Consider the following 27830-nt stretch of genomic DNA (forward strand, 5'->3'; position numbering starts at 1 on the left):
TTGGGGGTTTTGGGGCCATTTTTTTGCGACTACTCTCTTTCCCCTCTGCAGTGGTGTCAGTAGCCTTTCCCCCTCCTCTTCTCCAATCCGTAAACCCTCAGAGTGTCTTAATTTGTATGAAGGATTCCTAACCAGAAGAACACTTCGCACATCTATTTTATGAGACCGGTGCGTAGCAGAGGGACGAGTAGATCAAAAGTTGCAAACAAACTCCCGCACCAGTGATAGACGCTAATGGTATGTGTCCACAGGATCCGTCCTTTCCACGCTTCCAAATATACAAAGGCCAGATAAACTGGCATTACTGTTGTAATTATGCACACAATAAAACAGCAACACACATCAGTTCCATTTCGTTTCAGATTGAGGCCACCTAGATGGAAAAAAATTACAATTAATTTATCTTGGCAGGAAATGTAATTACAGCAGCAACAGACGAGAGACACAATAATTTGTTTGATAAAATGTCAAACAACAAACAAGCATCAATAAAAGCTGAGCAGAGTGTTCACCCTCACCAACACCCACTGATGTTTGGATACACTGCAGTGATCATGAGGCCAAAATCTGGCATATCAGACCTCCACGTTATTGAGTACAGACAGAAATGTGTCTGTAGCAGAAAGTAAACGGTAACACTTTATATTAAGTTCCTTGTAACGAGCGTTAGTTAATCAGTATTAGGACTCTCAAACACATCATTTTAACGTAAATTGCAGCAACAAACTGTTAACAAGTTTCTTATAAGCTTATAAATGTCTTAAAATCTAACAATGAACGTGTTTATGATAATAATAACACGTTAACGCAGATTCATTTTAATGCCACTAATTTCTTTAATGCAATCGATCTTTCGGAGGTTGTAGCGGGCTCAGTTTTAAAGCTAGAGTGAAGATACTGGTATCATATGAAACTAAAAAACCTAAAGAATCCATTGGTACCAACCATGTCATACTAGCTTTTCCTGAAGGAGGTTAAATGACGCTCCAAACGTACGCTAAATTTTGCCGAACAAAAACGGTCATGGCCATTTTCAAAGGGGTCCCTTGACCTCTGACCTCCAGATGTGTGAATGTAAATGTGTTCTATGGGTACCCACGAGTCTCCCCTTTACAGACACGCCCACTTTATGATAATCACATGCAGTTTGGGGCAAGTCATAGTGAAGTCAGCACACTGACACACTGACAGCTGTTGTTGCCTGTTGGGCTGCAGTTTGCCATGTTATGATTTGAGCATATTGTTTTATGCTAAATGCAGTACCTGTGAGGGTTTCTGGACAATATCTGTCATTGTTTTGTGTTGTTAGTTGATTTCCAATAATACATATATACATACATTTGCATAAAGCAGCATATTTGTCCACTCCCATGTTGATAAGAGGATTAAATACTTGACGTATCTCCTTTTAAGGTACATTAAAGAACAGATAAAAGCTCTGGAAGAGCGTGGTTACTCGCGATATAAATAAATATTCAAATTGATTGACAGCCCTAATCTTAATTACTTAAAATATAAGGTGACTAAAAATGGCAAACATATTTTCAGTTTCGGCAACCAAACACTGATGCCTGGTTGTCAGCATGGCAACCACTTTTAAAAGTTAGTGTTGAGCCTTGCTTAATATAAACTATCTTGGTCATATTCTTAGTTGTTTGCTTTTTCTTTGATCAGATTTTTCCTGATCTAAATCAGGACACTTTGCTCATTTTATTTATTACATTAAACACTGAAGCACTGAGAAGTATTGGTGCATTTCTTCACATGAAGTCAGGGCTTTGTAGAAAAATCATGTTTGCACCCACCACCCCACTCCTACATACACTATACACAGTAGAAGTTCAATAGAAACACGTACATTATCAGCCATTCCTCTACAAACTGTATATAAATCAACATATTGCACATAGCGTCATGTTGGCAGAGGGTTCTTGACAACATAATATATGAATATTTCCATGTTTAGGTGACACAAACAGATTGCTGCTGACAGAGCGGCATCGTCTTGGCCTCAAGCTGTCTCACTCCAAGATTAAAGATCTTTTTTTTTCTCAATACTTCCAGCTCTAAGCAGATAATCTATCATCACTAGCCTCCATGTTTCATAACAGTACTGGTATTATTAATTAATCCACAGCACATTCAACTCTTTGGAGTCAGCTGCCGTGTTTGAATCAGATGTGAATGACCTCCTACCTGACCTTTAACCAGCATGTGATTTCCTGCTTGTTTGCTGTACATTTGGCGTATTCACACCCGGTGCAGACGAACACAGTAAAGAACATCCTCCTCTGAGGTTTTTAGACCGATCGAGGCAAGCTTTGTGATTGTGAACGGCTCTGGTGAGGTGCGACTTGGTTGTGAACTAACAGTGGATGAACTTAGTGTTGGACCTGAGCTGCAGTCTGGACAGCTTTGACCAGCGTGTGCTGCTGCTGCCGTTAGAGCTGCAGCTTCTGTGTGTGTTGGGACTGACCACAAAGGCAGACGTTATGTTTTCCAGACCTGCTTGCTTTTGCAAACACAGCGAGAGACGTTTTGAGATGTGTAGACTTGTTCCCGTTTGATATGGTGTCATGTTGTCTTGGCGTCCAGCATGGTGTTTTTTTGCAACTTGCCTGCGTGGAAATGAACCGTAGAGGCTGGCAGGCGTTCGCAGCGGGTTAGGGCCCGTTCAGAGACAGGAGCAGGATTTGAGAGAGCACCGTGTTGAGGTGTAGTGTTATGGGTGGCATTGGGGCGGTGGTGTCAGCTGAAGTGGTTCTGACTGCCCGGTCTCTAACTGAGGGCTGATGTGCCTGCGGGCGCCGTGTCTCTCCTCTGCCGCAGGCTTCGAAGGCTGCTCCATGGTGCCCTCCATCTATCCTCTGGAAACGCTCCACAACTCTCTGTCGCTAAAGCAGGTCAACGACTTCCTCACCATTGTGTGCGAGAGCGCCGGGGATCCACACACGAGGACCACCAGAGGTTAGCAGAAATGATTCATGTTACTTACAGTGTATTCATCATAATCATCATCACTTAACCGGACCCGTGGTCTTTGCTCCATCCCCGCAGCTCTGTCAGCCATGTTTGACACACACAACCAGCCGTCGGTGGACTCGTACATCCCTCAGAGAGTCCTCACTTCCTCCATCTCTCTCAGATCTCGTTCTGACAGACCTCCTTGGTGTGAGTATCACAGCGTCTCTTTGTTCCCACCAAGATTTGACATTTCTAGGTTGGCCTCCCTCGACTGTCTCAGTTTCACACGTCTGTGGACTATTTATGGAAGACAAGTCGTCCATTACAGCCTCACAGTTTGGTCTCCGTTAGTGCTGTCCGTCATCTTTTCAGATGAACTCAACGAACCAACACTATAGTCTTCTTGCAAATTAAACCTTATTAAAGGACGGGTCCATTATTTAAATTGTTTTTAGGTTTTTATCTAATTCTGTAGCTTCCCAGTGGTGTTTCATATTTATACAAATCCTAACATTACATTTTGGTCGAAGTACGTATGTTTTAGCCCCAAAATGCTATTTTCTCAAGCCCTTCTAAAACCTTATTCCCACGTGACCTGATGTAGGTTTCTGCATGATGACGTTCTACATATATCTTTATTATCCTTTCAGTGTATATTATCTACAGTAAGGGAGTACCAGCACGGAAGCTAAGCAGTCTGTACTGCTGTGGACGCCACGTTAGTTTGGATCCGAAAGTCACAAAATAACACGAACAAACCAACCGATCGATGCAGCGGTAGACCGGCAACTTCTGTGTTCTGTGAGGTAAAATTACTGTTTTTGTGAATGTAGTCTGGTGGCTTCGAAGAGAGCGATATAACGCCTTGAGTTCCCCGTCAGAAAAGGCTGGTCGGGAGCAGCAAAAAAAATTATTTTATCCGCCTAAAATCAATAATCAATATTAAGTATTTAAGTGTACGCTATAATTAAAACAAAGACAGTCCTTTCCTGGAGGGAACCAAAGCCGTTATATCGTTGTCTTCAAAGCCACCAGACTACATTCACAAAAACAGTAATTTTACCTCAGAACATGGGAGTATATGCACAACCCAACTTCAAAAAATCTGAGCTAACCCTTTCAGTTATTTCCAAACTTTGCACACCCAACGTTGCGTCAGCTAGTGCTAGCGTTCACATTATTCATAACCTTATTAATTAGCTTACCGTGGTAACCTGCGTCACTGCTCTTTGCTAACGACAGGACGTTTCCATTTGAAAAAAAAACCAGAAAAGAACGCAGATGGACTCGCCCTTTAATTTTCCTTCTTTGTTCTGTTTTTGAAACGTTTAGCTACATGAATCTAACACTATAGTTCTGTCTGTATTCTTATTCCCTCTCATCCTGGTGCTGTGGGTTTATCTTGTGTTCCTGCAGACAGCAGCGGTCCATCCAGCACGGTATCCAGCGCTGGACCGTCTTCTCCCACTACAGCCGACACTTCCCCACGCTTCAGCTTCAGTGATAAGATCTCCCTCACCCCTCAGAGCAGCGAGGAAACTCACTCCTCTCAAAACATTTCCTCTCAGCTAGTTACCGCCGTCGGGTCACAAGGCCTCGACCCAACTTGCTCTGCTCAGTCAAACCCCGGCGAAGTCCCTCTGACTCCAAATAACTCGCCAGAGGATGACGGTGAGCTCTGCGCTGTTACTGGTCACCAGCCTGGTGATCCTGAACTTACAGAGGAAGAGCCAGAGGTGGCTTCTGAAGCCGTGGATGCCTCCAATGTTTCAGATATCGGCCTAAGGCCGCCCTGCTCTGCGTTGGCAGAGCTCACTCTGGCTCGGATGGAGGGTTACTGCCTCCCCGGCTCTCTGCCGGTGCTGCTGGAGCTCCGAGAGAGCAGCAGCGAGGCGGGCTCCAGCTCCCAGACGCCCCAGTCTCCCGAGGGACCCGACGAGTTCTTTGACACTCAGGAGTCGATGGAGCTGTGGATGGACAGTCCAGAAAGCCTCCCCCATCCTGAGTCGCCGCTAGAGGTCGGAGCCACTCACACAGCAGAGCCGTAGAGACCTCAGATCTGTCAGAAACTACTGTGGTTACATCTGTAACGTTACAAACATCATCCTTGTTGTCTATCGTGAGCAGTGAGGCACTGTACTGTGTTACAGCCGACCGACCTCCCATCTCCTCTAGCTCGACGACTACTGCGTGTTGAGTAATAATGAATGGGCAGCTGATCCTCACTAGGCTCTGTGTTGGACAATCATATGACAATCATTCATGTTCATTGCCTTTGAAAAGAAAAGCACACTGGGGACACACCAGTGACACCACTGAGCCTCCTCTGACAGTCCACTGGTTCAGTCCGTCTGTCTCTAGATGTAGGGAGACACTTGTTGTAAGGTGAAGCTTTATTGTCAAGCTCTCTGTTACTGTCGCTTATATGCGGTTGCACAAGCTCTTTCTTTAAAGCTGCATTAATCGATTTATGGCCACTAGGGGGCAGAAACGCCTCGACATGTTACCACCTTATAAAGCAGTTATAGAGAAGGTGTTACACATCCAGCAGACACAGAACTAAATCATCATCCTATAGGAGATGTGTTTGTGTCTGCTCTGGTTTGCTCTCCATCAGCTCCTGAGAAAAATATCTGTCAATTTATCTGCTAGATGATCCACTATCCATCAGACCGGCACACACGGGTACTTCTCAAAAAGTCAAGGCCTCGCCCCCTTTTGGGGGACAGAAAACCGAAGATCCCATAGACTTCAATGTAATCTGACGTGTGTTCGGATTGTAATTTTGACAAGTTTGTCTGCATTCATCTCTTGTTAACCAAACGTTTGTTTTATACACATGTCTAATAATTATTTTGCGTTCTTGTCTGAACCTGAGCGTTCACGATACCTTAATAAATGAAGGTTGATCGCCGTCATGTCCCTTCAGTCTTCCCCCGTCCAACACAGTGGCCGGATATTGCTTATCCAGACATCTCTACATGTCTAAGTGTTGTCTGTAAATAACCAATGTGTTAATAGCCAACTGTTTGATCTGTAGGCTGAGATTTAGTTGGAGACGACAGTCTGATGCTGCTATGACGTTAATGTACAACTGTATTACTGCAGCAGCCTCCCACTCAAACTAACGTTAGCTAGCCGTGCTAGTCACTGTCTGTCACCAGCATCATTTAGCACACTGACAGTGAATATTCCCGTATCGTATGAGCCTCAAATCTCGGTGTGAAAGCCTCGGTTAACCCGCCGCACAACAGATTTTTTAGCATTTTCCATTTTCTCTCATGTGACAGCGAGTTTCAAACAGGAATATTAGTGGAATATTCCTTTTAATTACCCATGTAAACAGCTTAGTAGGAATATTTTCGGTGCATGTAAACGTAGTCGGTGTCTGTTTGCTATTTTGTTTTGGGCAGGTGAGGTGACAGTGAGTTTATCAGGGGTTGATGAGAGCGTTGAGTCTTAACCATACAGGAAATCTGCTGTTAAACTAAAACAAAAAAGCTAAAAGAAAAAGAGTTGCCTCATTTCATGTTTTCAAATTGATTCATTGTGACCATAAATATGTCGATTAATGGAGCTTTAAACTGTGTAAAGTCTGTCTCACGTCTTTCTTACCTTTAGCCTTTACCCTTTGGACAGCTGCAGTAGTGAACCAGCTTTCCTGACATCCATCACAATCCGGTGACGGGTATCAGGACACGTGTCGTGTCGTGGCGTTGGAGCAACCAAGTCTTCTTTGTTTGTTACAGGATACAGTGACGCATAGACTCACTACTGTTTATGAGAAACACAGGAAATGACTCAAAGTACCAGACAGAGAAAATCCAATCTGTGGCTCTTCGCCGTACGCCAGCGTTCGTCCTGTGCTGAGCTTCTGTGGCGCTACATGTTACATACGTGCATCTGTGATTTTAAAAACAAAAGAATCTTCATTACTGACAGTAAAATATAATAAGTGTTCAATCTCCAGGTCAAACTGTGTGTGTGCACTGCTTACTGCCAAAGTCCTTAAGCTTCATGGAAGATTTTAATATAATCAGTAGGAAATTGATAGAGAGAAAAATATTTATTTTGAAATGAGTCTTGAAAAAAAAAAAAAAAAGAAAGTCTGGTATTTTTGATACCCACATCAGATATTTAATTGTACCATAGCTATTGTATATTTTTTGTAAAATCACCTCATGACGTGGGAAAAATCTGAATCTCTCATTTTATCACTGAACAAACAGGAGGAGCATTTTACATTTAATGTGCTTTTATTGTGGCAAGCAGTTATGTAGCAGGTGTGTATGTACAGTATGTGTGAGTGTGTGTTTGGGGGGGCGGGTGCACACATGCTTGAGAAGCAATTCAGGTAGACGAGTACGCTGATGTGCAATTCTGTGTTTTAACAGTGGGATTTCATGTTACATTGCGATGTACTGTAGAGGTGAGAAACACAACTGTGAGTTAGTGAAACTGACATGTCAACCCGTACGTGCGTACGTGCGTGCGTGCGTGCGTGCGTGCGCAGATAATCACTCTGTTTTGCTTCTGTGCTGCAGGTGCTGTTTGCTTAAAGGGTCAGTTCGCTCAAATTACAAAAAAAGCCTAAAACGTTTGCTCACTTGAGGATAGTGAGAACATGTTGGTGTCCGTGCAGATAGTTTGGGGTTTTATATGTTCAGGTTTTGAAATGTTTCGTTCTTCTGTCATTTCTGTCTGTGATTGTGGTGCTCTGAAATGTATTTATTTTAAATATCAGCAGTGATGTGTGTTTCCAAAAAACAGTGTCCCCATCACTCTGGATAATTCAGACCTCACAGTTTTCCTTTGAAATACTGAACTCAACGGCAACTTAACAGCAGGTTGAACATCAGTAAGTGCATTTCCATCTAAGTGTTCGTTAGCGCATTTTCAAGTTGCATATAAAACACCTCAGTGGAAGAGTGGAAACCCCAGAAATAAAAAATAAAAAAGGTAAAATATCACAAAAGTTTTAACTAGGGCTGTCAATCAATTGTTTTATCTGTTCAAAATGAACCTTAAAGGGAGATTTGTCAAGTATTTAATCCTCTTATCAACATGGGAGTGGGCAAATAAACTTGCTTTATGTAAATATATGTATATATTTATTATTGTAAATCAATTAACAACACAAAACAATGACAGATATTGATCCAGAAACCCTCACAGGTACTGCATTTAACATAAAACAATATGCTCCAATCATAACATGGCAAACTGCAGCCCAACAGGCAACAACAGCTGTCAGTGTGTCAGTGTGCTGACTTGACTATGACTTGCCCCAAACTGCATGTGATTATCATAAAGTGGGCGTGTCTGTAAAGGGGAGACTCGTGGGTACCCATAGAACCCATTTACATTCACTGATCTGGAGGTCAGAGGTCAAGGGACCCCTTTGAAAATGGCCATGACAGTTTTTCCTCGCCAAAATTTGGCATATGTTTGGAGCGTTATTTAACCTCCTTTGCGACAAGCTAGTTTGACATGGTTGGTACCAATGAATTCATTAGGTTTTCTAGTTTCATATGATACCACTATCTTCACTCTAGCTTTAAAACTGAGCCCACTAAAACCTCCAAAATTGCAAGTCTTAAAGAAATTAGTGGCGTTAATGCGAATTTGCGTTAAATTTGACAGCCCTTATAAAATCAAAATGTGACAAAGCCCACCGGAAACAGACGAATAAATCATAACGTACATGAAGCATGTGATGAATGTGTACTAAATGAAACAAACATAAATGTCACATTTACATCGCTTTTGAGGTTTGACTGGCGCTTTAATTACATCATCTTGTTTTGCGTCCTCTTCTTCTGCAACGGTTTAACGGCACCCGACTGAAGAATTAGCTCCACCAAGTGTTTATCTCAATACTCTCAACTCTTAATATTTTCATAACAGTAGTGGATCGAAACGTGCATCAAGTTGTATTTTGTTTTGCAGATTTTCTGGAAATTTTGTTAAAATTTGTGCTACATTTTGATAAAAACTTGGCTTGTGCTTTGTCTGTAACCGCACCCCCATCAGTGATGTCACAGTGTGCTGGAGTACACATGTACATCATCATCATCTTCTGGGTGACTTCCTGTTGGCTCACTGGACGCGTGAACGGGGTAAAATAATTCACTGATGCAGCTCTTTAAGACTTTCTGAATCTTATTGGACGGGATGAATCAGATCCTGATCATACGAAGAGTTTGTTTCGGGGTGTTTGTGATGCTCGGAGCTGTTCCTTTTGTAATGATTTGTGTATGTGGACAGCGTATTTGAGCCTTTATTTCAAAGCTGTGAGCACCACAAATTAAATTCTGTTCACTTTGAGTGCCTCAAATTTGAGGCAGAAATATCCGAGACAGACGTCTCAACCTGGACGAATAAAACCCAAACTGTCTCCGTGTCTCTAGACGCCACTAGAGGTGAGCAAATTAGTAATTTCGGTGAACTGACCCTTTAAAGCCTGCTCAGAAATCCACCTTTTAAATCTCTGAGGATGAATCGTCTGATTGTTTAGTCATCCAATAAAGATCAACCTGCTGAGCGCTTTGTGAACTGACATCACATTTCATGTCTGATATTTCACCCTGTTGGATAATAAGCTTTTGGTTTTAGATGCACAATTATGTGTGTTTTCCTCAAATCTGTGCTGACTGTACTGAGCTCAAAACGTTTCTGTTCGTCTGTTGTTCTGGGAAACAAAACGCCCGTCTGTGTGAAGTTTAATCATTTGGTTTTTAGAAAGATCATTATATGACACATCCATATTCTGTAATACTTCTAACGATGTTACAAAATACAGCTATTGGAATGTAAATCTGATTTGTGGGTCTACTTTGTTGTTTGGATTAGTATCTTAGTTTCTGTCTTCTAAAATAAACCAATAAATAAAGTATATGAACAAAATGTATAGAAAAAAAAACTAAAGGTTTAAAGGGGACATATTGGCTCATTTTCAGGTTCATACTTGTGTTTTGGGGTTTCTACTAGAACATGTTTACATGCTGTAATGTTCAAAAAACACATTATTTTTCTCCTCTTGTCTGTCTGAATATACCTGTATACACCTTCTGTCTGAAACGATCCCGTCTGAAACGATCTCTTTAAGATCCTCTGCAGGAAAAGCCCAGTCAGCTCTGATTGGTCACCGTTTCCAGTCTGTTGCCGTCTTCACAGCGTATCTGCAGCCAGGGATCCGCTACGTGTGTCAAGTACACGGAGTTTAGCAGCACTTCTACCCGTGAATGTATAGTTGTGACATCATAAGGAAGATTTGACGTCTCGTTTAAAGGCACAGTTTCTGGAGACGGGCCGTGTGCATTTCTACGTTGATTGAGCGTTTTGATACTTCCACTGTATTTATTCAGCACCCAGACCGGCTTTATAACAACTAAAGACATTTAAATCTCACTTTCTATAATATGGGACCTTTAAAGTTAAGATTCATTTAAAGAAAAACTATGTTTTCATTAGTGTATAATCACCTGAAACTAAGAATTGTGTTTCCGTTACCTTAGAGCAGGGGTCTCCAACCTTTTTTCCTCTGAGAGCTAATTTGACGATATGAAAGTGTCTGAGAGCGACTCATAGCACCAAGTTGTACATCGCCAATAACAGACATAATCACTATCTTTATTTTTGGTCTTTTAATAATGTTTCACCCGCTGCAGTCATCATTTACCACTTCAATCTCCCCTTCTCCAGCTCTGTTATTATTATTTATTTAATTTAACTAACAATGGCCCTAATACGCCGTCATAGAAATATGATCCACACAAATTATGATGAAAAAGCCAATCAAGTTTCCGTAACCTCATTTCGTACAATCATTTGAAATCTGGAAAAATGTCTTACACAAAAGCATGTGGACCCAAACATGACATCCATATATGATTGTTGAAACATGTCACGTCGAGCATCAATCTGCTGCTGAAACGGCCTCTTCTGGTTTCAGGATTTCCACCATTTGATCCCATTCAGACAAAAGAGCATCGGGGTTGAGGTCAGAGCTGTGTGAAGGTCAGTCAGGTTCTTCCACAACAAACTGATAAAAGCGTTTCTTTATGGAGCCGTCATGTTGCAACGGGGAAGGAATGAACAAACAATATCAATATATGCCGTAGCATTGACCTGAACTAAGGAGTCCAATCCAAACCATAAAACCAGTCCCAGACCAACAGGATGTGAACAGACCGTGTGTTTCTCCCTGATGATGATGATGATGATCAAACCTCAGCAGGTAAATCACCTCCTGAAGTCAGACAGCGTTACTCTGTTGGAGTAAATCTGTTTGAGGTAAATGTGTGGAGTCAGCGTTATCACAGTGTGTGATGGCAGTGTGAAGGTCACCAGTCAGAGTGATGATCAGTTCAAGTTGAGGAGGAAAGAAAAGGAAAGCAAGAAGGACGCAGAGGAAAAGTGATATTTTATGAGCTTATGATGAAAATCAGAACCTGCAATGTGACCAGTAATATATATATAAAATATATATATAAGTAAATATATATATAAGTAAATATATATATATGGTGTATCCTAGTGGAGTGGTTCCCAAACTTTCTCACATCTAGGACCGCTAAACTGTCATTGTGTTACTTATAAATGATTCCCCTTTTTGCTCGGGACCCCCTCAAGGACCTTTGAAAACCACCATCCTCGTGAATAGTAGAATATTTCCATCTTGAAGTACTGGAGGAAAAGTAGCTGCTCTCCCAAAATAGAAATAATACTGAAGTGCAGCACCTGAGTAGGACTGAACTTCAGTAGTATTTAAATTCTAATTTCTTTAACACATTAACACAACTTGCAGTTTTAAAGCTAGAGTGAAGATACTGGTATCATATGAAACTAGAAAACCCCAATGAATCCATCGGTACCAACCATGTCATACTAGCTTGTCATGAAGGAGGTTAAATAACGCTCACAACTTACGCTATATTTTGGCTAAATTTTGGACATTTTCAAAGGGGTCCCTTGACCTCTGACCTCCAGATCAGTGAATGTAAATGGGTTCTATGGGTACCCACGAGTCTCCCCTTTACAGACATGCCCACTTTATGATAATCACATGCAGTTTGGGGCAAGTCATAGTCAAGTCAGCACACTGACACACTGACAGCTGTTGTTGCCTGTTGGGCTGCAGTTTGCAGTTTTTTTTTTATGCTAAATGCAGTACCTGTGAGGGTTTCTGGACAATATCTGTCATTGTTTTGTGTTGTTAATTGATTTACAATAATAAAAGAATTTTGCCAATTTATTATTTTATTGAGGTAATGGTCTGAAATTTAAAAAAGAGTTTTCTAAAACATGTCTATGTTCCTCCAGTGATTGAAGTATTCAGATGGTAAAGTAGCAATAGCACAGTTATTTAAAACGTAATAGTAAAGATATGTACCTCCTTCCTTTAATTATTCAGGCTGTTACTTTATATTTTATTAATATACTATAGTTAGATTAGAATTGGAAGATTATTACTCGTGCTTTTTGGTAGGAGTAGCATCATCACATTGCATCTGATTGAGGTGGAGCTATTTTTACTTCTTTATATGCTTTTGGGTAGTTGATCTATTTTTACTGTAACGATGCATCATATTTTACAAATTCATACGTTTATATGTAAAGTGTTAATCTGCAAAATAACTACAGCTGTTAAATAAAATGTAGTGGTGTAAAAAGTACCATATTTCTCTTTGAAATGAAAGGGAGCAGAAGTAAAAAGTAACATAAAATAAGAGTGCTCTAGTAAAGTATCTCAAAATGTACTTAATGAATTTGGTTATTTTCCACCTCCTGAAGGAAAAAGGGGGAAGTGTCACATCTGTTGTTCTCCGTCCTCCATCATGTGACCCAGGAGGTGATGTCATTGCAGCGTCTCACAGCGGGGATTGTCCTCCAGCTTCCAGCCGGTTCCGTCCTCCAGCTTCAGAATCGGCTTCACAAAGACCAGACAGTGAAACAGAAAGCTGCACCAATCACTGCCGACTCTGTTGGGCTTGTTGTGCATCACAAACAGCTCATATCATCAGCAGCGCCGCTGCGGGGCCTCGCTGCCTCCAACCCTGCAGGTCTTTAGACCGTCAGACTGCTGAAAACGGGTTTAACAGAGTCAGAACAAAGACCACACTGTTCCTCAGTCCTGCTGGATTACATCATCCTCACACTCTGAGGCAGGGAGGAAGGAAAACTGGAGGCTGCAAAGCTTCGATCGTTGGTTCACAATCTGTGGGTCAGGATTGATTTGTGTACATAGACACAAATTTCACATTTTTTTCATGATGGTTGGCACAAAATCAATTTGTATGTAATTCACGTAATTGTGAACCGGCAAGTATAAAGAGCGGCGAACGCCACGTAGGGAGGAGGTCGGCGTGGATGGGTGGGTCAAAAACCTCTGGACTTTCAACAGGAGTCCGATGTTCGTGTCCCGGGTGAAACCAGAAGTCAAAGTTCATTTATTTGTCACGTAACTTACATACTTAAGTTCCAGCACTTCTGGAGTTAATATAAGACAAATTGCACAAATCTTTTCCTAAACCTAACTAAGTAGTTTGTTGCCTAAACCTAACCAAGTCAATTTTTTCCTAAACCTAATTAAGTAGTTTGTTGCCTAAACCTAACCAAGTCAATCTTTTCCTAAACCTAATTAAGTAGTTTGTTGCCTAAACCTAACCAAGTCAATCTTTTCCTAAACCTAATTAAGTAGTTTGTTGCCTAAACCTAACCAAGTCAATCTTTTCCTAAACCTAATTAAGTAGTTTGTTGCCTAAACCTAACCAAGTCAATCTTTTCCTAAACCTAATTAAGTAGTTTGTTGCCTAAACCTAACCAAGTCAATCTTTTCCTAAACCTAATTAAGTAGTTTGTTGCCTAAACCTAACCAAATCGATCTTTTCCTAAACCTAACTAAGTAGTTTTATTTTGAAAAGACTTGCGTCTCTTCAGCTCCTCTCCAGTGGCTCCCTGTGGATTTTTTAAAAATGGAAATGAATAACTGCTTTTTGTTTACATTTTCATTTTTTTATTTATCATTGTTGTAGGTCTATGGTACGACGGTACGACGGAGTAGTAGGGCCACATTGATGAAAAAAAAGAAATCTGAGATTTCAAGAATAAAGTAATATTACGACTTTTTTCTCGTAAAGTTATGACTTTATTTGTCATGTTTTTCCCCTCAATGTGGCCCTAATACTCTGTAGTACATTGTCCCTTTGGCCCTCACTGCATTAGACTTATATACTCTATACTTAGACTATAAACTGTGTTACCTTCATCACATTTTTTTTTCTTTGCCTATAATGGCTCTTTAGATAATAAAGGTTGCTGACCCCTGATCTAGCGCCATCATCAGGTCAAACAAATAATGCGTCCAATACTTTAGTTTATGACTAAATACCTGCAAAACTAATAACATTCCCATCAGCCCCAGTTTTTCTTTGTGTTTAGGGCTATTTGGGCGGCAACCTCCGGTTCTGAAAAAGCACACTAACACAGGAGTACTGCTCATTGCGGCGAGCCACACTTCGCCGCTACCTGGTGTGTTTCCGGCTTAAAGGGTCACAAGTTAAAACGTTAGTAGAAATGACGTTCCCTGATCAGTTTGATTTAAAAAAAACTTAAAATTTAAAACATTTGTGATGTAATGATACAAAAAACAAAGGAGACCCTTTTGTTCAGTAAATGATGTTTTTATTGGTCTTCACCACACTTTTTCCCTTTTCAACAATAAATCTGTTTTCTATTTTTTACCTTTTTTAAGCATTTAAAGAGCGATAAAGAGAATATTGCACTTAAAACAAGAGATGAAAGTAGAACCATGAAGCAGAAAAAGGAGGAGAAAGAAAAAACGAAAACAATCACAAGGCTTTCCTTACAGTACAGCAGCACAGCCAGGTTACATGTGCCTCCTCAGTACCGCACAGCTTAGCTTCTTAAATATACATCTTTTTTAAAAGTTCTATGTTAAGTCAGTTTTTTTTCTTCAGCTATTACAATACAGGAGAAAACTCAAAAAGGTACACATGCACGTATACAAGCAGGGCTCACTGGAAACCAACAGTCTTTATGATGATTTGTTTCACGGCAGATGAGTCTGAATGACACAGATAGTTTTTATTTATTTTTTGCACGATACGAAAACGCAGCGGTTATGTGTGTGTGAGTGTGTGTGTGTGTTAAGCTTTGTCTGGAAAAGAGTGTGAATAATAGGAAATCCTCTATAGATAAAAATGTATTGACAGGAGTGTCTGGCAGTCTGGGTTTTGAGTGGTCTGCTCATATGTGAGTTGTTATTATTAGCCTTTACAGTGATGCAGTATTAAATAGGAATGCAGATTACGCTGTCATTGACAGAGACGGGTTTAACAGGAAAACACTGACGTCACGGTTAACCCTTTTTCATCAGAGGAGCCGTTAGTGGGTATTTTTTTTAAATCAGCAGGAAATAGGAACCTCAACATCGTCTCCTCCTCTACTGTCTGTAACATCATACTGAGACAGAAATCATAATGTTTGGTGGGTTTTCTTCCCTGCACAGTCGAGATGCACCGCGACCGATGAGTCAGATGTACCATATGATGCACGGTAACCAAGGCAACCAGGAGATCAAAAAGTCCTCCACGGAGAACGTAAAGGTAATCTGCATCTTCACATTCAAATCAGCTGGAGCCGCTGAGGTTCCTGCAGCCCTCTGCTTGTTTTTTAATTTTTTATTTTAAAGAGCTTTTATGCCTTTATGTCTGAACATGCATCCGTCGTGCATGCAGTAAAATATCATAGAGTTTTTTTTACTGTGGTTCATAAAATAGCAACCCTGGTGAGGCGTGTTGGTCCTGTAATTTGTTGGATAGTTAGTTTAGTTCCTGGTTAAAATCTATTTAAAGTACTTATATCAAAATATAAAATCATCAATATCAAATTAAAAGCACGTCTACACATAATAAGTCGATACTTAAAAAACATCCACTGATTTACCACAGAAAGGAAAGAAATTAAATGATTAAATGATGCATTAAGTTGAGGTGATTGTGGCTAAAAAATATTTTTAGAGATATTTTTCTGCAATAATTAAAAGCAACCAGAAGAAAAAACAACGGTGCAAAATGCTGTAATTGTTCGTTTTTATGTTGCTAAATTTAAGACCGCTTTAAAGGGGACATATCACGCTCAATTTTGGGTTTCTACTAGAACATGTTTACATGATTTAATGTTCAAAAAACACGTCATTTTCCTCATACTGTCTGTCTGAATATACCTGTATTCACCCTCTGTCTGAAACGCTCCGTTTTAGCGCCTGTCTCTTTAAGAAGCCCGGTCTGCTCTGATTGGCTGACGAGGAAAATATGGTGACACATGTGACATAGGAAGGGGAGCCAAATCTGAAGGTTATGGCTAGAAAGGATCCGTCTTGTGTTCAGTGTTCATGTATTTCCGTTCTGCAGGGATCCTGTATCTCTACACTTGTAGGAAGGTTGCATTTGGAGTTCAGTGTGATAAGTTTACAGGCTACTTTAAATGCAGTGTGTAATTTGTTTTAGATTAAGGTTCTAGTAATGTAATGAAGTCATGAATCAAGTTCAAGGTGACTCACTCACTCATCTTCAACTGCTTATCCGGGGTGGGGTCGCGGGGGCAAAAACTCCAGCAGGAGACCCCAAACTTCCCCGAGGTGTTCCCAGGCCAGTGTGGAGATATAATCTCTCCATCTAGTCCTAAAGTTCAAGGTTAGTTATTATTTATTATCTTCATTTTCATTATCATTTTGTGTTGGTTTTGGCGGTCCCTACGGATTAAAGTGGTGTAGTGTTTCCGAGCACCAGAGTCCCTTTAGAAAACGTCTCATTTTACTGCAGCAGGGTCTGACAGTCTGACCCCGCTCAGTCCTGGTTCTGGTTCTCTTGTGCCTTCCCTTCTCTCCAGCGGGCCCAGCAATACGGCCTGGACCTCCAGCAGCGTGGTGTCGGTGTTGGCTCCCAGCGGGGACCAGCGGAGCAGCAAGGCGAAGCTCTGCTCCTCGCCGGGAGGAGGAGCCACTGCTGCCGGGCGTCGAGCTCTCCACCTCCATTTTGGTCAGTCCGGGGTCACAGGGTGGGCTCGTCGCTGCTGGAGGCCCCACTGAAGAGAGCTGAAGGGAGCTGAAGGGAGCTGAAGGGAGCTGAAGGGAGCTGAAGGGAGTTTTTAGTGAACCTGCATGATTTCGTCAGTCTTGTCTTGTCCCTTCTGTGTTGTTTTCCCCGAGTCGCTCCGATTACAACGAGAACGTGACGTCATATTTATGCAAGACAGATCCTTTATAGCCAGAACCAAATCTGAATGAATCACATGTTTTTTGATCTTAACAGCCCACAAACAACTGACTGGGTTGTGTTGTGTCACAGTTTGTGGGTTGGTAGGAGCTCCAGATACTCGATGTATGAACACAAGCACTGAAGAAGTGAGTTTTTCATGATACGTCCCCTTTAAGTTTTGCACACTAGTGGTTACTGTTTGTGCTTCTTCGAGTGGCAGCTCCAGGAAATCTTAACGGCTGAAATACTTTTTAAAAGTGCCATTTTACACTCAATATGTACAACTCGGACCTTTTTTTTTTTTTGTGCGCTGACGTTCTCACCGACAAAAACTCACAACAACAGAGGAGACCAGCTCGCCGAAGCCCTCCGCCACAGAGCCGTGGATGTTCCGCACACACACACAACTAACCACCTTTTAAATTACTACGACGAAAACATTTCCCCTTCTGGCACAGCAGGACAGAAAGGCACATGTGGGTGACAGTCTAACCTCTAACCATCAATCCAACCGACCACCTTTAACACAATCTCTCTCTCGCAACCACATGCTCCTATTGTTGTAGTGGAATACATTCTTCGTCCTTTAACACAGCTTTTCGTATAAAGATCTTTTGAGACGCAGGTTTGAGGTTTGTCGACTTCCCTCTCGATGAGCTTTGAGTGCTGTTCTGTATGTAAATATTTATAGAAACAGGTAGAATCCAAAGATCAGGATGATGATTTTTGTACTTGTATCACCGCCTCTGCCTTCAGTTCTCCTCATGATCCTCTGCAACGATATGTTGTACTGGAAATACACTGGAAAAAATACACTACAGAAACAATTATAGAGAGAAACGTAGTCGTCAAATCCACCGTAAGAAATAACAGCCACCGAGAAAGTTCCTACCGCGACGATCGAGATAACCGTAGAAATATCACTACAATACAGATTTCTGAATATGGTCTTCCCTATGCTACGGCAAATATACTCAAAAGACATATTGTTCTATCTCACTATGTCAGTAGGAGGCACAAAGTTCAACACTGGGACTGTCATTGTTTTAGAAGAAAGACAGAAAGGGAAGTAAAGCGGATCACGATTAGCCTGGAATGAGGATTTTCTATCGTCTAAACTGATCAACTTTATTGTGAATGATTTTTGGGATTCAGTGGAAGAAAAATCATTTTTTTGTTGGCGTTAAGGTGCGCAAACTTGTGCTTTGATTTAGTCCAATTAGACGACAAGCAACCGATGTTATGTTTCCGATATGACGCTCTTCACTTTTTACAAAATGGGCGTTTTGTCTCGGCCAATAAACAAAGACATCATTGTCTCGCAGGTTTTTTTGGGGGGAAAAAGACGATTTAAGGAACAGAAGTAAAAACTCTCCCTTTCACAGGACGGAGAAATAATAATAATAATAATAATAATAATAATAATAATAATAATAATAATAATCATAATAATAATAACAACAATAATAATAATAATAATAATAATCATAATAATAATAATAACAATAATAATAATAATAATCATAATAATCATAATAATCATAATAATGTAATGGAGGACATAGTTGTCAGAAAACTACCTTTTGTAATACAAATGGTGATTTTCCATGACAACATGCATATAAATGAATAAAAATCTAGAAAGAAAATCGACGGCTATCCAGGTCTGTTTCTGCTTTCGGTAAAGAGCCCAAAGCAGAGGCAGATTTGCATATCAGGCTATAAGAGAAGAGCAATTAAAACCAGATCTACACTGGGGAGGCCGGGAGGCGGAGGAGGAGGAGGGGAGGGAGAGAGGAAACAACAGACTTAAGTTAAAACTCGATCTTGCAGGCGGGGAAAGACTCGTCCTGCATGACGACGGTGCTGCTGGAAGCCAGCACCATGATGTTGAGCTCCTGCTGCCTCTCGTGAGTCTGCTGGTACCAGTCACGGGTCACCTCCGTGTCGTGGGTCGGGATCAGCGTCACCTGAGGGACGACAAGACGAGAGATCAGGAAACGTCATGGCTGAGAGGGCAAGAGCAGGGAGGGGTGGGACGAGGGCGACAGCAAGGAATAGAAAGTCTGCTTTTCACACAACATATTGCCTGCTGATAGTCAAGATGATTAAAGGGATCTTTCGGATGTTTTAGACACCTAAAAGAAATCAATATCAGTTTAAGTGTACGCTATATTTAGAATATTTTCACCACTTTACCTCGCCGTCAAATAGACCTTTCTGACGGGGAACTGAAGCCGTTATATACGCGCTCGATAAATAAATATGTATGCATAATGAGGCAGAAATGCATAAAGAAATGTAAAAGGAAATGTGTAAAGAAAAGAATACAGAAATATATAAGTTTGGGGAAATAAATAAGGGGTGAAATGCAAAGAGAAAATCGTGCATAAATAAATGAATAAATACATATATTTAAAAATAAATATAAAATAAATAAAAATAGATGCAAAATTAAAAAAATAAATAAATGCAAAAAACATAAATAAATAAATGCATACATTTAAAAATAAAAAAATAAATGCAAAAATAAATACACAGATAAATAAATAAATGCAGAAATAAATTTATTGAAAAATTAACAAAAAATAATTAATTAAAGAGAAAATGAAACAGAAGACTAAATAAATAAGGGATAAATAAATAAAGAATCAAATTAAAACAGAAATATCAATTTATGTCACAATTGTTTTTAATATTATTTTTGCTACATTTAATGATATTTATTTATTTATCGAGTCATTTATTTATTCATTTATTTTGATTTTGGCAGGCTCCGTCTTCCATAGGCCTGCAGGGACAAAATCTTCAAACATGCAAAGAACAATCAGAGTTGATACCATGTTAAAAACATAAAAACGTTTACTCTAAGGCAGGAGGTCATTTGAAACTCTGAAACACACAGAAATAAGCTGATCATCTTAGAACAGAAGTTGTTACCTGTAGGTTTGATCCCCACTGAGCTTTGCCATCCAGCAGTGCATCGAGGACTCCTCGGCTGGGTTCACCACCTGCCGCGTCGTTCCCGCTCACCACGTAGTACGCAGAGCGAATGCGTTTGAAAAACTCTTGGTCCACGTTCTTGGCACTGCAGTGGTTGGGAATGTAGGCCAAGTCCACATAAATAGGAAGGCCGGGAGCAGCTGCAGAGCCGGACTTCTGAGAGCCTGGATGGGAGAACGAAACTGTCGCTTACTAAATCTGTTTTATAGAATTAAACCTCATTTATATCTGAAAAGCTTTCAGGATCTTTTTAATGCCGTTTGCTCACCTGAACTGCTCTTGACACCGTTAGTCAGCCCTTTGCCGGGGTTGTAGCTCGACCTGGAGAGGTCGTCGTCTTTGGAGCCTTGTCCATCTGACAGACGGGACATACGTGAGCTCTTGTCCGCCTCCTTCTTCTTCAGCGAGGCGCTGCGAGGAGACGGCGTCTGTTTGACAGGCATGGGAGACCTCTTGCGCCTCGCCGGGGATGCTGATTTGGTTTTCCCCGAAGTCTTCTTTAAGCCCTTGGTTTTCGGCTCCTTCTTAACTAAGCCGTTACCCAAAGTGTCAGGATCCACCATGCACACGTCTGGGCGTGGGGGGTGAGGGGAGGGGTCCATGAGCGGAGCAGGAGGAGGGTCGTTGCTCTTCTTAGAGGAATGATGGCCGCCTCCTCCAGAGGCAGTTATTTTATCGACGGGCATGTAGTCTGCATCCTCATCTGAGTCCATGTTGCCTTCGCCGGTGACCGAGGGGTATTCCTCGGTTCCTGGAGGCGCATCAGAGTCTGACTGCGAGCCTAAAGAGTCGCTGACGGAGGTGGGCGGTGTGTCCTCGGTGGCCAGACCCAGCCCTGCCGGCATGCCTCCGGCTTGGTGCAGAGAGCTGCTGTGATGATGGGGCTGCTTGTGATCGCGTCTCTTGACCGACAGATCGTGTTCATCGGCCTCCTGCGATTGGTCGCTTCTGCGTCCGTGCTCCTCGTCATCCTCGTCGCTGGATAACTGGCGCATGCATGGGTTGATGAAGGACGGTGAGAGGTCCTGTTTGGGCTGCCGGTACTCGGAGGAGGAATATCCAGGAGAGCTGCGGCTGGTATAAGAGGAGGTGGCTCCCCTGGGCACATCGCCAGCAAGATCCTGATCGCTGTCGTCGTCGTCGTCGTCATCCTGCCCTCCTTGGCTGCACTCTTCAGCGTAGAACGGCGAGCGAAACGGTTGATCGTTTGAAGAGAGTGAGAGCGGGCGGGCCGGGTGCTCCGGCTCCATCTCACACTCCTCTTCGAACTCGTCATCGTGGCGGTAATGGGGAGGGGAGTCTCCGGGCACCATCCCCATCTGGGGCTTTGGCATCTCCCACTCAAAAGAGCCCCTGTAAGCTGCTCCCTCTCTGGGCTCCACCTTGGGTGGGCCTGAAGACACCGCACCGCTCGCTGCTGCTCCAGCAGGGAGGGTGACGCTTGAGCTGACCTCCGTGGGGCCGTTGACTGTGTCCGGCTTGCTGGCCTGGAGAGGTGAGGGCATGTAGGAGCCCAGAACATCAGGGAGGGCACCAGCTGTCTTTTCACTGGCAGCTGGAGAAACGGGCTTGTCAGAAAACGAGAGGCTGCCAGCCAGGCCGCCGGAAGGAGACCTCCGAGTCATCTCACGCATGTATGCCTCCTCGTCCTCCTCTTCACTGCTGTCCGTCTCCTCAAAGTAATGCTTGCCTTCTATATCAGGGCGTGGTGAGGAGGTGACACCAAACAGAGCGGCGCTAGCTGCCTCTTTGTCCTTGGAGAGCTCTGCAGGTGGAGCGAACGGTCCTGCTGAGGCCCCAAACCCAACAGCTGAGTCCAGCTTGGACCCTTCAGACCAATCAGGCTTATAGAAGCACTCCGATTGAGGGCCTTTGTCCGTAACTCCACCTGCTGAAGTCGTATGCTCCTTCTTGTCCTCAGCGAAGGCAGATGACGAGAGCGAGGGGAAAGATTTGACCTCCTCGAACGGGCTGAGAGGTGAGAAGCGAGCTAAACCGGAGGTGGACTCAGCCGTGGTTGTGGCTGTGATCTGTTTTTCAGACACTTCTAGATAGTCGTCTTTGGCGCCAGCGGAGCCAGAGAAGGGAGTATCCATGACCAGCGAGTGTTCATCTTTAAAGGAGGAGTACTCGAAGAGAGGCTCGGCAGGCGTCCCCAGTTCCTCTCCGAACTGACGGCTGGTGGAGAGGGAGCCCGAGGTGGAGGAGGAGTAGCTGTAGGCCGAGGAGGAGGAGTAACCAGGGGCGGCGGTGGTCGTGTACTGAAAGCTTGAGTCCAGTGATTTCTTGCTCAGAAGGTCTGGTGTCTTCTGTTTCTCAAAATCAGGATCAGCTCTGTCATTCTGGTAATAACTGTCCTCTGTTGATTTGAAATCCTCTTTCCCTTTGTCTGTGGTCTGACTTGATAAATATGAGTCTTTCTCGCCACCTCCATATGAGTACTCAAATCCTGAGGAGTAACCAGAGAAACCTGTAGCTCCCAAATCCGTTGGCTTTCCACCGAAGGAGTCAGTCTCAGCTTTGTGTTCGGCCTTTGCGAGCGAGCTAGAGCTGCCCGGCGTCCCCTGGCTGTTATATCCGTATCCAGCCATAGAAACCATAAATTCAGGCCTATTTGAGCCAAACATTTCACTGATTGGACTCTTCACTTCCTTCTCAGACTTCTCTTTGGCTCCTTTCTCCGTATCAGAATCAACAGCACCTTCGTCGTCGTCGTCGTCCTCATCGTCTTCCTCGTCGTCATCGTCTTCATCGACATAATCATCGTCATAGTCCTCCTCATCCTTTGCAGTTAGTTTTCGCATATCAACCTCCAGACACGCTCCTTTGTCGCCGTAGCCTGGGGCGGCAGGTATGTCTACATCAAACGCCGTCATTGAGGAGTACGTCTGAGGCTTCGTGCCGTCGGTCTGGCTTTTAAAAGAGGCGTCTTTTTCTGATGATAAAGACGTGGTCGAGGCTTCGGGTCTATCGGCCACTGAAGGGAATCGGCTGCCTGGGCTGTATTCATATGTCTCCTTTGCTTTGACGTCTTCAAACGGAGGCACAGCAGGAGTGCTCTTGGAGTCGAGCCACGGTGAGGCGGAGGACTCTTTGCCGTTGAATCCCTCCTTCTCTGACATCTTATCCGTGGCTGTTACCGGGGACGAAGGTTCGGGTTTCTTCGAATCCACTCCACCCTTCGCACTGTCCTTCTCCACTTTGTCTACGGACTCCTGACAATATGAATCAGAGTCCACAGAGCCGTAAATGTCGCTGTAAGAGAATGTCTTGCCGTGCACGTAGGGCGTGTCCTGTCTTATATAGATGGCCTTTTCTTTGCCCTCCCTCTCTGGAACATTACTATAGAGACTGAAGTGAACACTTTTCTCATCCTCTTTTAAAGCGTCATCTGTGCTGTCTGTTGCTTTGCTTTGATCTGTTGGTGAGGGCTGAGACTCTACCCCACTTGGGAAATCATCTTTTTCATCTTCATCTTCCTCTTCCTCTTCATCTTCATCTTCATCTGAGGACGTCACCTGAGGTTTTGGTTTCTCCTCTGTGCTGAAAGTCACCTGTGTCTTGTCCGAGCCCTTGACTTCAGTTTCTGTCTTTGCAGATTTTGCCTCAGAGCTGAAGTCGTCGTCCAAGAAGCACCCCTCTTTTGCCTCCATAAGCTTGGCCTTCACAGCGGGCTGTAGATCCTTTTTGCCATAATAGTCCTCTTCCTCCTCATTGGATTCTTCAGACTCTTCAGACGCTGTCTTGTCACCTCCAATAAAGGCGGTGCAGTCTGAGATAATGAGCGATGTCTGGGTGTCGGCTTTAACATCGATCACCGCTTCATCTTCTGTCTTGAAGGGTTTCTCTTCGGTCGGAGAGTAGCCGCTGCTTGTGGGCACTGACTGTGTGGGTGAGGCCAGTTTCATGGTGCTGTCATCTGGACTTAGACATCGTTCCTCGCTCTCCTGCCTGGAGTGGGACTCCAACCCAGGGGAGAAAGATGAAGGGGGTGAAACCGGCTTTATATCAGCACCAGTTTTAAATCCCTCTGAGCTGAAGAGGTTTTCTTTGGCAGCCTGTGTGGGAGAGTGCTGCATGCTGGAGAAGAGAGGAGGAGGAGGAGGAGAATAAGTGGCAGAGGGAGATTTCTGCTTCTCCTGGAGCATCATGAAGGCTGCCTGTTCGTAGCCCTCTTGGAGTTTACCCAGAGGGATGTCAACGTTCGGAGTCTGGTCCTCGTCCTCGTCTTCCTCGTCGTCTTCTTCTTCGTGGACTGATTTGATCTTTGCGTCACCCTCCATCTCAGGAACGTTGGGCTGGTACTCATCAGAGGAAGGAGACTTAAAGCACTTGTCGTCCTCCAGAGAGGAAGTGGGTGAGATGGTTCCCGCTGAGTGGAGGTAGTCCTTCCCAAGGGCAGCCTCGGCGCGTGACGGGATACTGTTCATGGTGTCCAGTAAGAGAGAGTTCTTCCCAACCTCCTCGGTCTGAGGCGCCGTCACAGAGGTTATCGACTGGTCCTCGGCGACCGACGTGGCAAAGGACGACAGCTTGTCGTATTCCGTGATGGATGTCGCTGAGGAGATGTGCTCCTCCTCTGCCAGAGGAGCAGCGATGATGGCGGGGTACGGTGCAAGCTCATGCTCGTGACCTCCCATGAAGGCTTTGGGTTTGATGTCAGACACAGCGGAGCTCTTCATCTCTTTTATACCGTGCATGGAGTCAAAGGTACCGGGGACGTCAGGGACTGAGATGTCATAGGAGCCCACGTCATAGCGCAGCTGTGGGATCCTGTCTTCTGGTTCCTCGTGGATCTCCTCATCGGAGATGGTCTGCTCGGTCTCGGAGTAGCCGGGGATGGTCTCGTCTTGGATGAAGGAGAACAGCTCCGAGGCGGAGGCTGCGACTTGCCCAGACAGTGCCGCGGTTGATGAAGATTTCGCCTCGGTCGGCTTGCTGTCCCACTCCTTTCCATTTCTTTTCGCCTCCTCTGTTTTATATTTCAGGACCTCGTCATCTTCCGTTCCTTCGAGGTCGGCTTTTTCAATGACGTCACCCTCCTCCTCTGAGCTGTCACTCTTCTTTGATCTGTCTCTTATGTCGTCCTTTGCAGAGTATTTGCCATATTTCTCCATTTTCTCCTCTTCGTTCTTCTTGTCAAAGCCATCTCTTGCTTCCTTCTTGTCAGTGGCTACAGCGTGTGCTGGAGGGCCTTTGTCTATGTTGTCTTCTGTCGGTTTGACAGGGGATTTGGGTGAAGCCGATTTAATCTCCGTGGCTGGGGATATGACTTTCTCATCAGGGAAAACTAAGGAAGGGGGTTTAGTATCTGTGAACAGTGAATGCCCAAACATCACATCGTTCTGGATCGGCTCAGTCTTAACTGTACACTGCTCTTCCTGTTTCAGAGCCTCAAAGTCCTCAGTGAGGTCCTCTGGTGAGGACACAATGGACCTGTCAGCCAAAGCCGCTGCTGCGATCTCCTCGGGGATGTTCTTTGGGACTGGCTTCTTCTCATGTGCTTTTGTCATGTTTTTCTCATCCTCTTTAACTGCTTTATTCTTGTCCGTCTTGGGCTTAGCCTGAGTCTTAGCCTTATGCAGAGTTTTCCTCACTTCAGGTGTGAGCGGCTTCAGGTCAGGTTTAGTGATTTTTCTCAGCTCCGGTTTACTCGGGTCCTTCTTTTTATCCTCCTTGGCTTTACTTTCCTTTTTCTCTTCTTTTCTTATATTTTCATCCTTCTTCACTTTCTCTTTCTTAATTTCTTTTTTCTCTTTGTCTTTCTTTTCATCCATCTTGGACGCCTTCTCGTGCTTGACGGTTTTGTCCTTCAATATTTTCTTTTTCTCGGTCTTGGCTGCCACGGGGGCCACCTCGCTGTTCTTCTGTTGTTTGGTGGCTTTTAGACTTTCACTCTTGAGTTTCTTCTCTTCCTTCTTTTCCACTTTATTCTCTTTAGTGAGTTCACTCTTGGACTCGTCCTCCGGCCCGCTGGCTTCTTTCTTTGTTGTTTTGGAGTGCGGTTTGGGCGAAGACTTGAGACTCTCTTTGCTGTCAGTTCTTGATCTCATTTTAGTCTGTTTGATGATGGGAGGAGGTACACCAGATGATATGTCTTTTTGGGTAGCCACTGGGTATCGCAGGAAGTCCAGATGTTTCAGCTTCTCGAGGCCCTCGAAGATTTTATTCTGCGGTGCATTTCCAGGGAAGAGCACCCGGACTATCTTTTCTGTTGGACGGTGAGGAATCCAAACGATGAGAGCGGTAACTGATGTCAAATAGGGGACAGATATTTCTCCTTCTTTTCCATTGGCCATCGTTATCCCCGTCTTGGCTTTGCTGTTTCCAGCCCATTTCTGCATAAGAAACTGCATCTCTTTGCTCTCTTTCACAGGGTTTAAGACATACATGTCTAACTTCCCAACGCCAAGTTTGTGGAACAGTGTGATGGGTTCAATGGTGTTGCTGACTACCCTGTGAAGAGGCTCTGGCGTGATACCGAGCTTGTTGAGGTACTGCAACGTAAGAGACGCTTCCTCAATGCTTCGCTTCACTTTCAGCGTGGACTCCGGCATCCGAAGCTTCTCCGGGACGTTGAAAAACACGATCCCGAGCTCAGGAGAGATCAGGTTCTTCATCCATTCGCCGTTGCTGCTGGAGCTAGAGCCTTGGTTACGCTCCTCTTCCTGCTCTGCAATCTTTCTCTGGAACAACCCGTTGATGCCGGGGAGGTTGTCCGCACCGATATGGGTGAGCAGGACAGAGTCGATCCTGTCCAGGTGGCGAACCAGTTTCCAGAAGCAAGACTTCCGATCAGACCCTCCGTCCACCAGGATGTTGAATCCGTTGACGGCGAACAGAGCGGAGTCTCCCCTGCCTCCAGGGAAGATGTAGCAGCAGGGTTTGGACAGTTTCAGAAAACCTCCAGAGGTCGGGGGCTCCAGGAGGTCAAAGGACGACGGCACATCCACCGTCTCCGAGACATACTCGGTGAACTCCGTGACTCCGTCCATGTCGGGGAGGTGAGGTTCGGGGTTCAGGCGGTATTCCAGAAGATTTTGAAGCGACTGCTGCTCCTGGCTTTGGCCCAGGGAGCTCCAGCCCCCGTCTCCCTGACAGGAAACAGTAAGCCTGGACGGCTGCGCTGGAGAGGCCTTGGACAGGAGTTCAATCACCTGGGAAACACAGTAACAGTGAAAAACAACCTAAAGAATGTGTCTATGTAAGCTTTATAAAAGTCAATCCATACACTGTAAAGACGTATGTGGAGAGAAAGCGGCTTACTTGAGGGTTGGAGACGATGTCGGAGAAGTGTTGCCAGGTGAAGGCTCCACCTTGCAGTAGGACGTCACCTCCCTGCTCAGAGCTCTGGCCGCTCAGTATCAGCAACTTATTCCCAGCAAAGTCCGTGATCAGAGAGCGGATCTGGGTAGAGTACAGAATAACAACTATAACAACAGCTAACATTAAAGCTGTGTAATAATACATCTTCTGTAAGTCATCAACATCAGAACAAAAGAGTCAAATTCAGGCTACTGTACTGGAAAGATGGAAAATCCAAGTGGCCAAATATAATCAGTTTAGTTGGTTAACAGTACG

The 27830-nt window shown here is 43.8% G+C and overlaps 2 protein-coding genes across 11 annotated transcripts in view; one reads left to right on the plus strand and one right to left on the minus strand.

The window, feature by feature from the left end:
- ppip5k1a (diphosphoinositol pentakisphosphate kinase 1a) overlaps nt 1-7089 on the plus strand; it is a 45157-nt gene extending 38068 nt beyond the window's left edge. For all 9 annotated transcript variants that reach the window (XM_074658815.1, XM_074658838.1, XM_074658831.1 and 6 more), the window contains 3 exons: nt 2830-2967; nt 3058-3171; nt 4381-7089. In XM_074658815.1, the coding sequence (XP_074514916.1) occupies nt 2830-2967; nt 3058-3171; nt 4381-5012 (884 nt within the window). In that variant the 3' untranslated portion in view covers nt 5013-7089. The remainder of the gene's footprint in view (nt 1-2829; nt 2968-3057; nt 3172-4380) is intronic.
- An 11643-nt stretch (nt 7090-18732) lies between these two features.
- map1aa (microtubule-associated protein 1Aa) overlaps nt 18733-27830 on the minus strand; it is a 56839-nt gene continuing 47741 nt past the window's right edge. For both annotated transcript variants that reach the window (XM_074658900.1, XM_074658908.1), the window contains 4 exons: nt 27516-27656; nt 20518-27406; nt 20187-20413; nt 18733-19216 (listed from right to left, as the gene is read on the minus strand). In XM_074658900.1, the coding sequence (XP_074515001.1) occupies nt 19061-19216; nt 20187-20413; nt 20518-27406; nt 27516-27656 (7413 nt within the window). In that variant the 3' untranslated portion in view covers nt 18733-19060. The remainder of the gene's footprint in view (nt 19217-20186; nt 20414-20517; nt 27407-27515; nt 27657-27830) is intronic.

The sequence above is a fragment of the Sebastes fasciatus genome, chromosome 2 (genome assembly GCF_043250625.1).
Source record: "Sebastes fasciatus isolate fSebFas1 chromosome 2, fSebFas1.pri, whole genome shotgun sequence".
Taxonomy (NCBI): Eukaryota; Metazoa; Chordata; class Actinopteri; order Perciformes; family Sebastidae; genus Sebastes; species Sebastes fasciatus.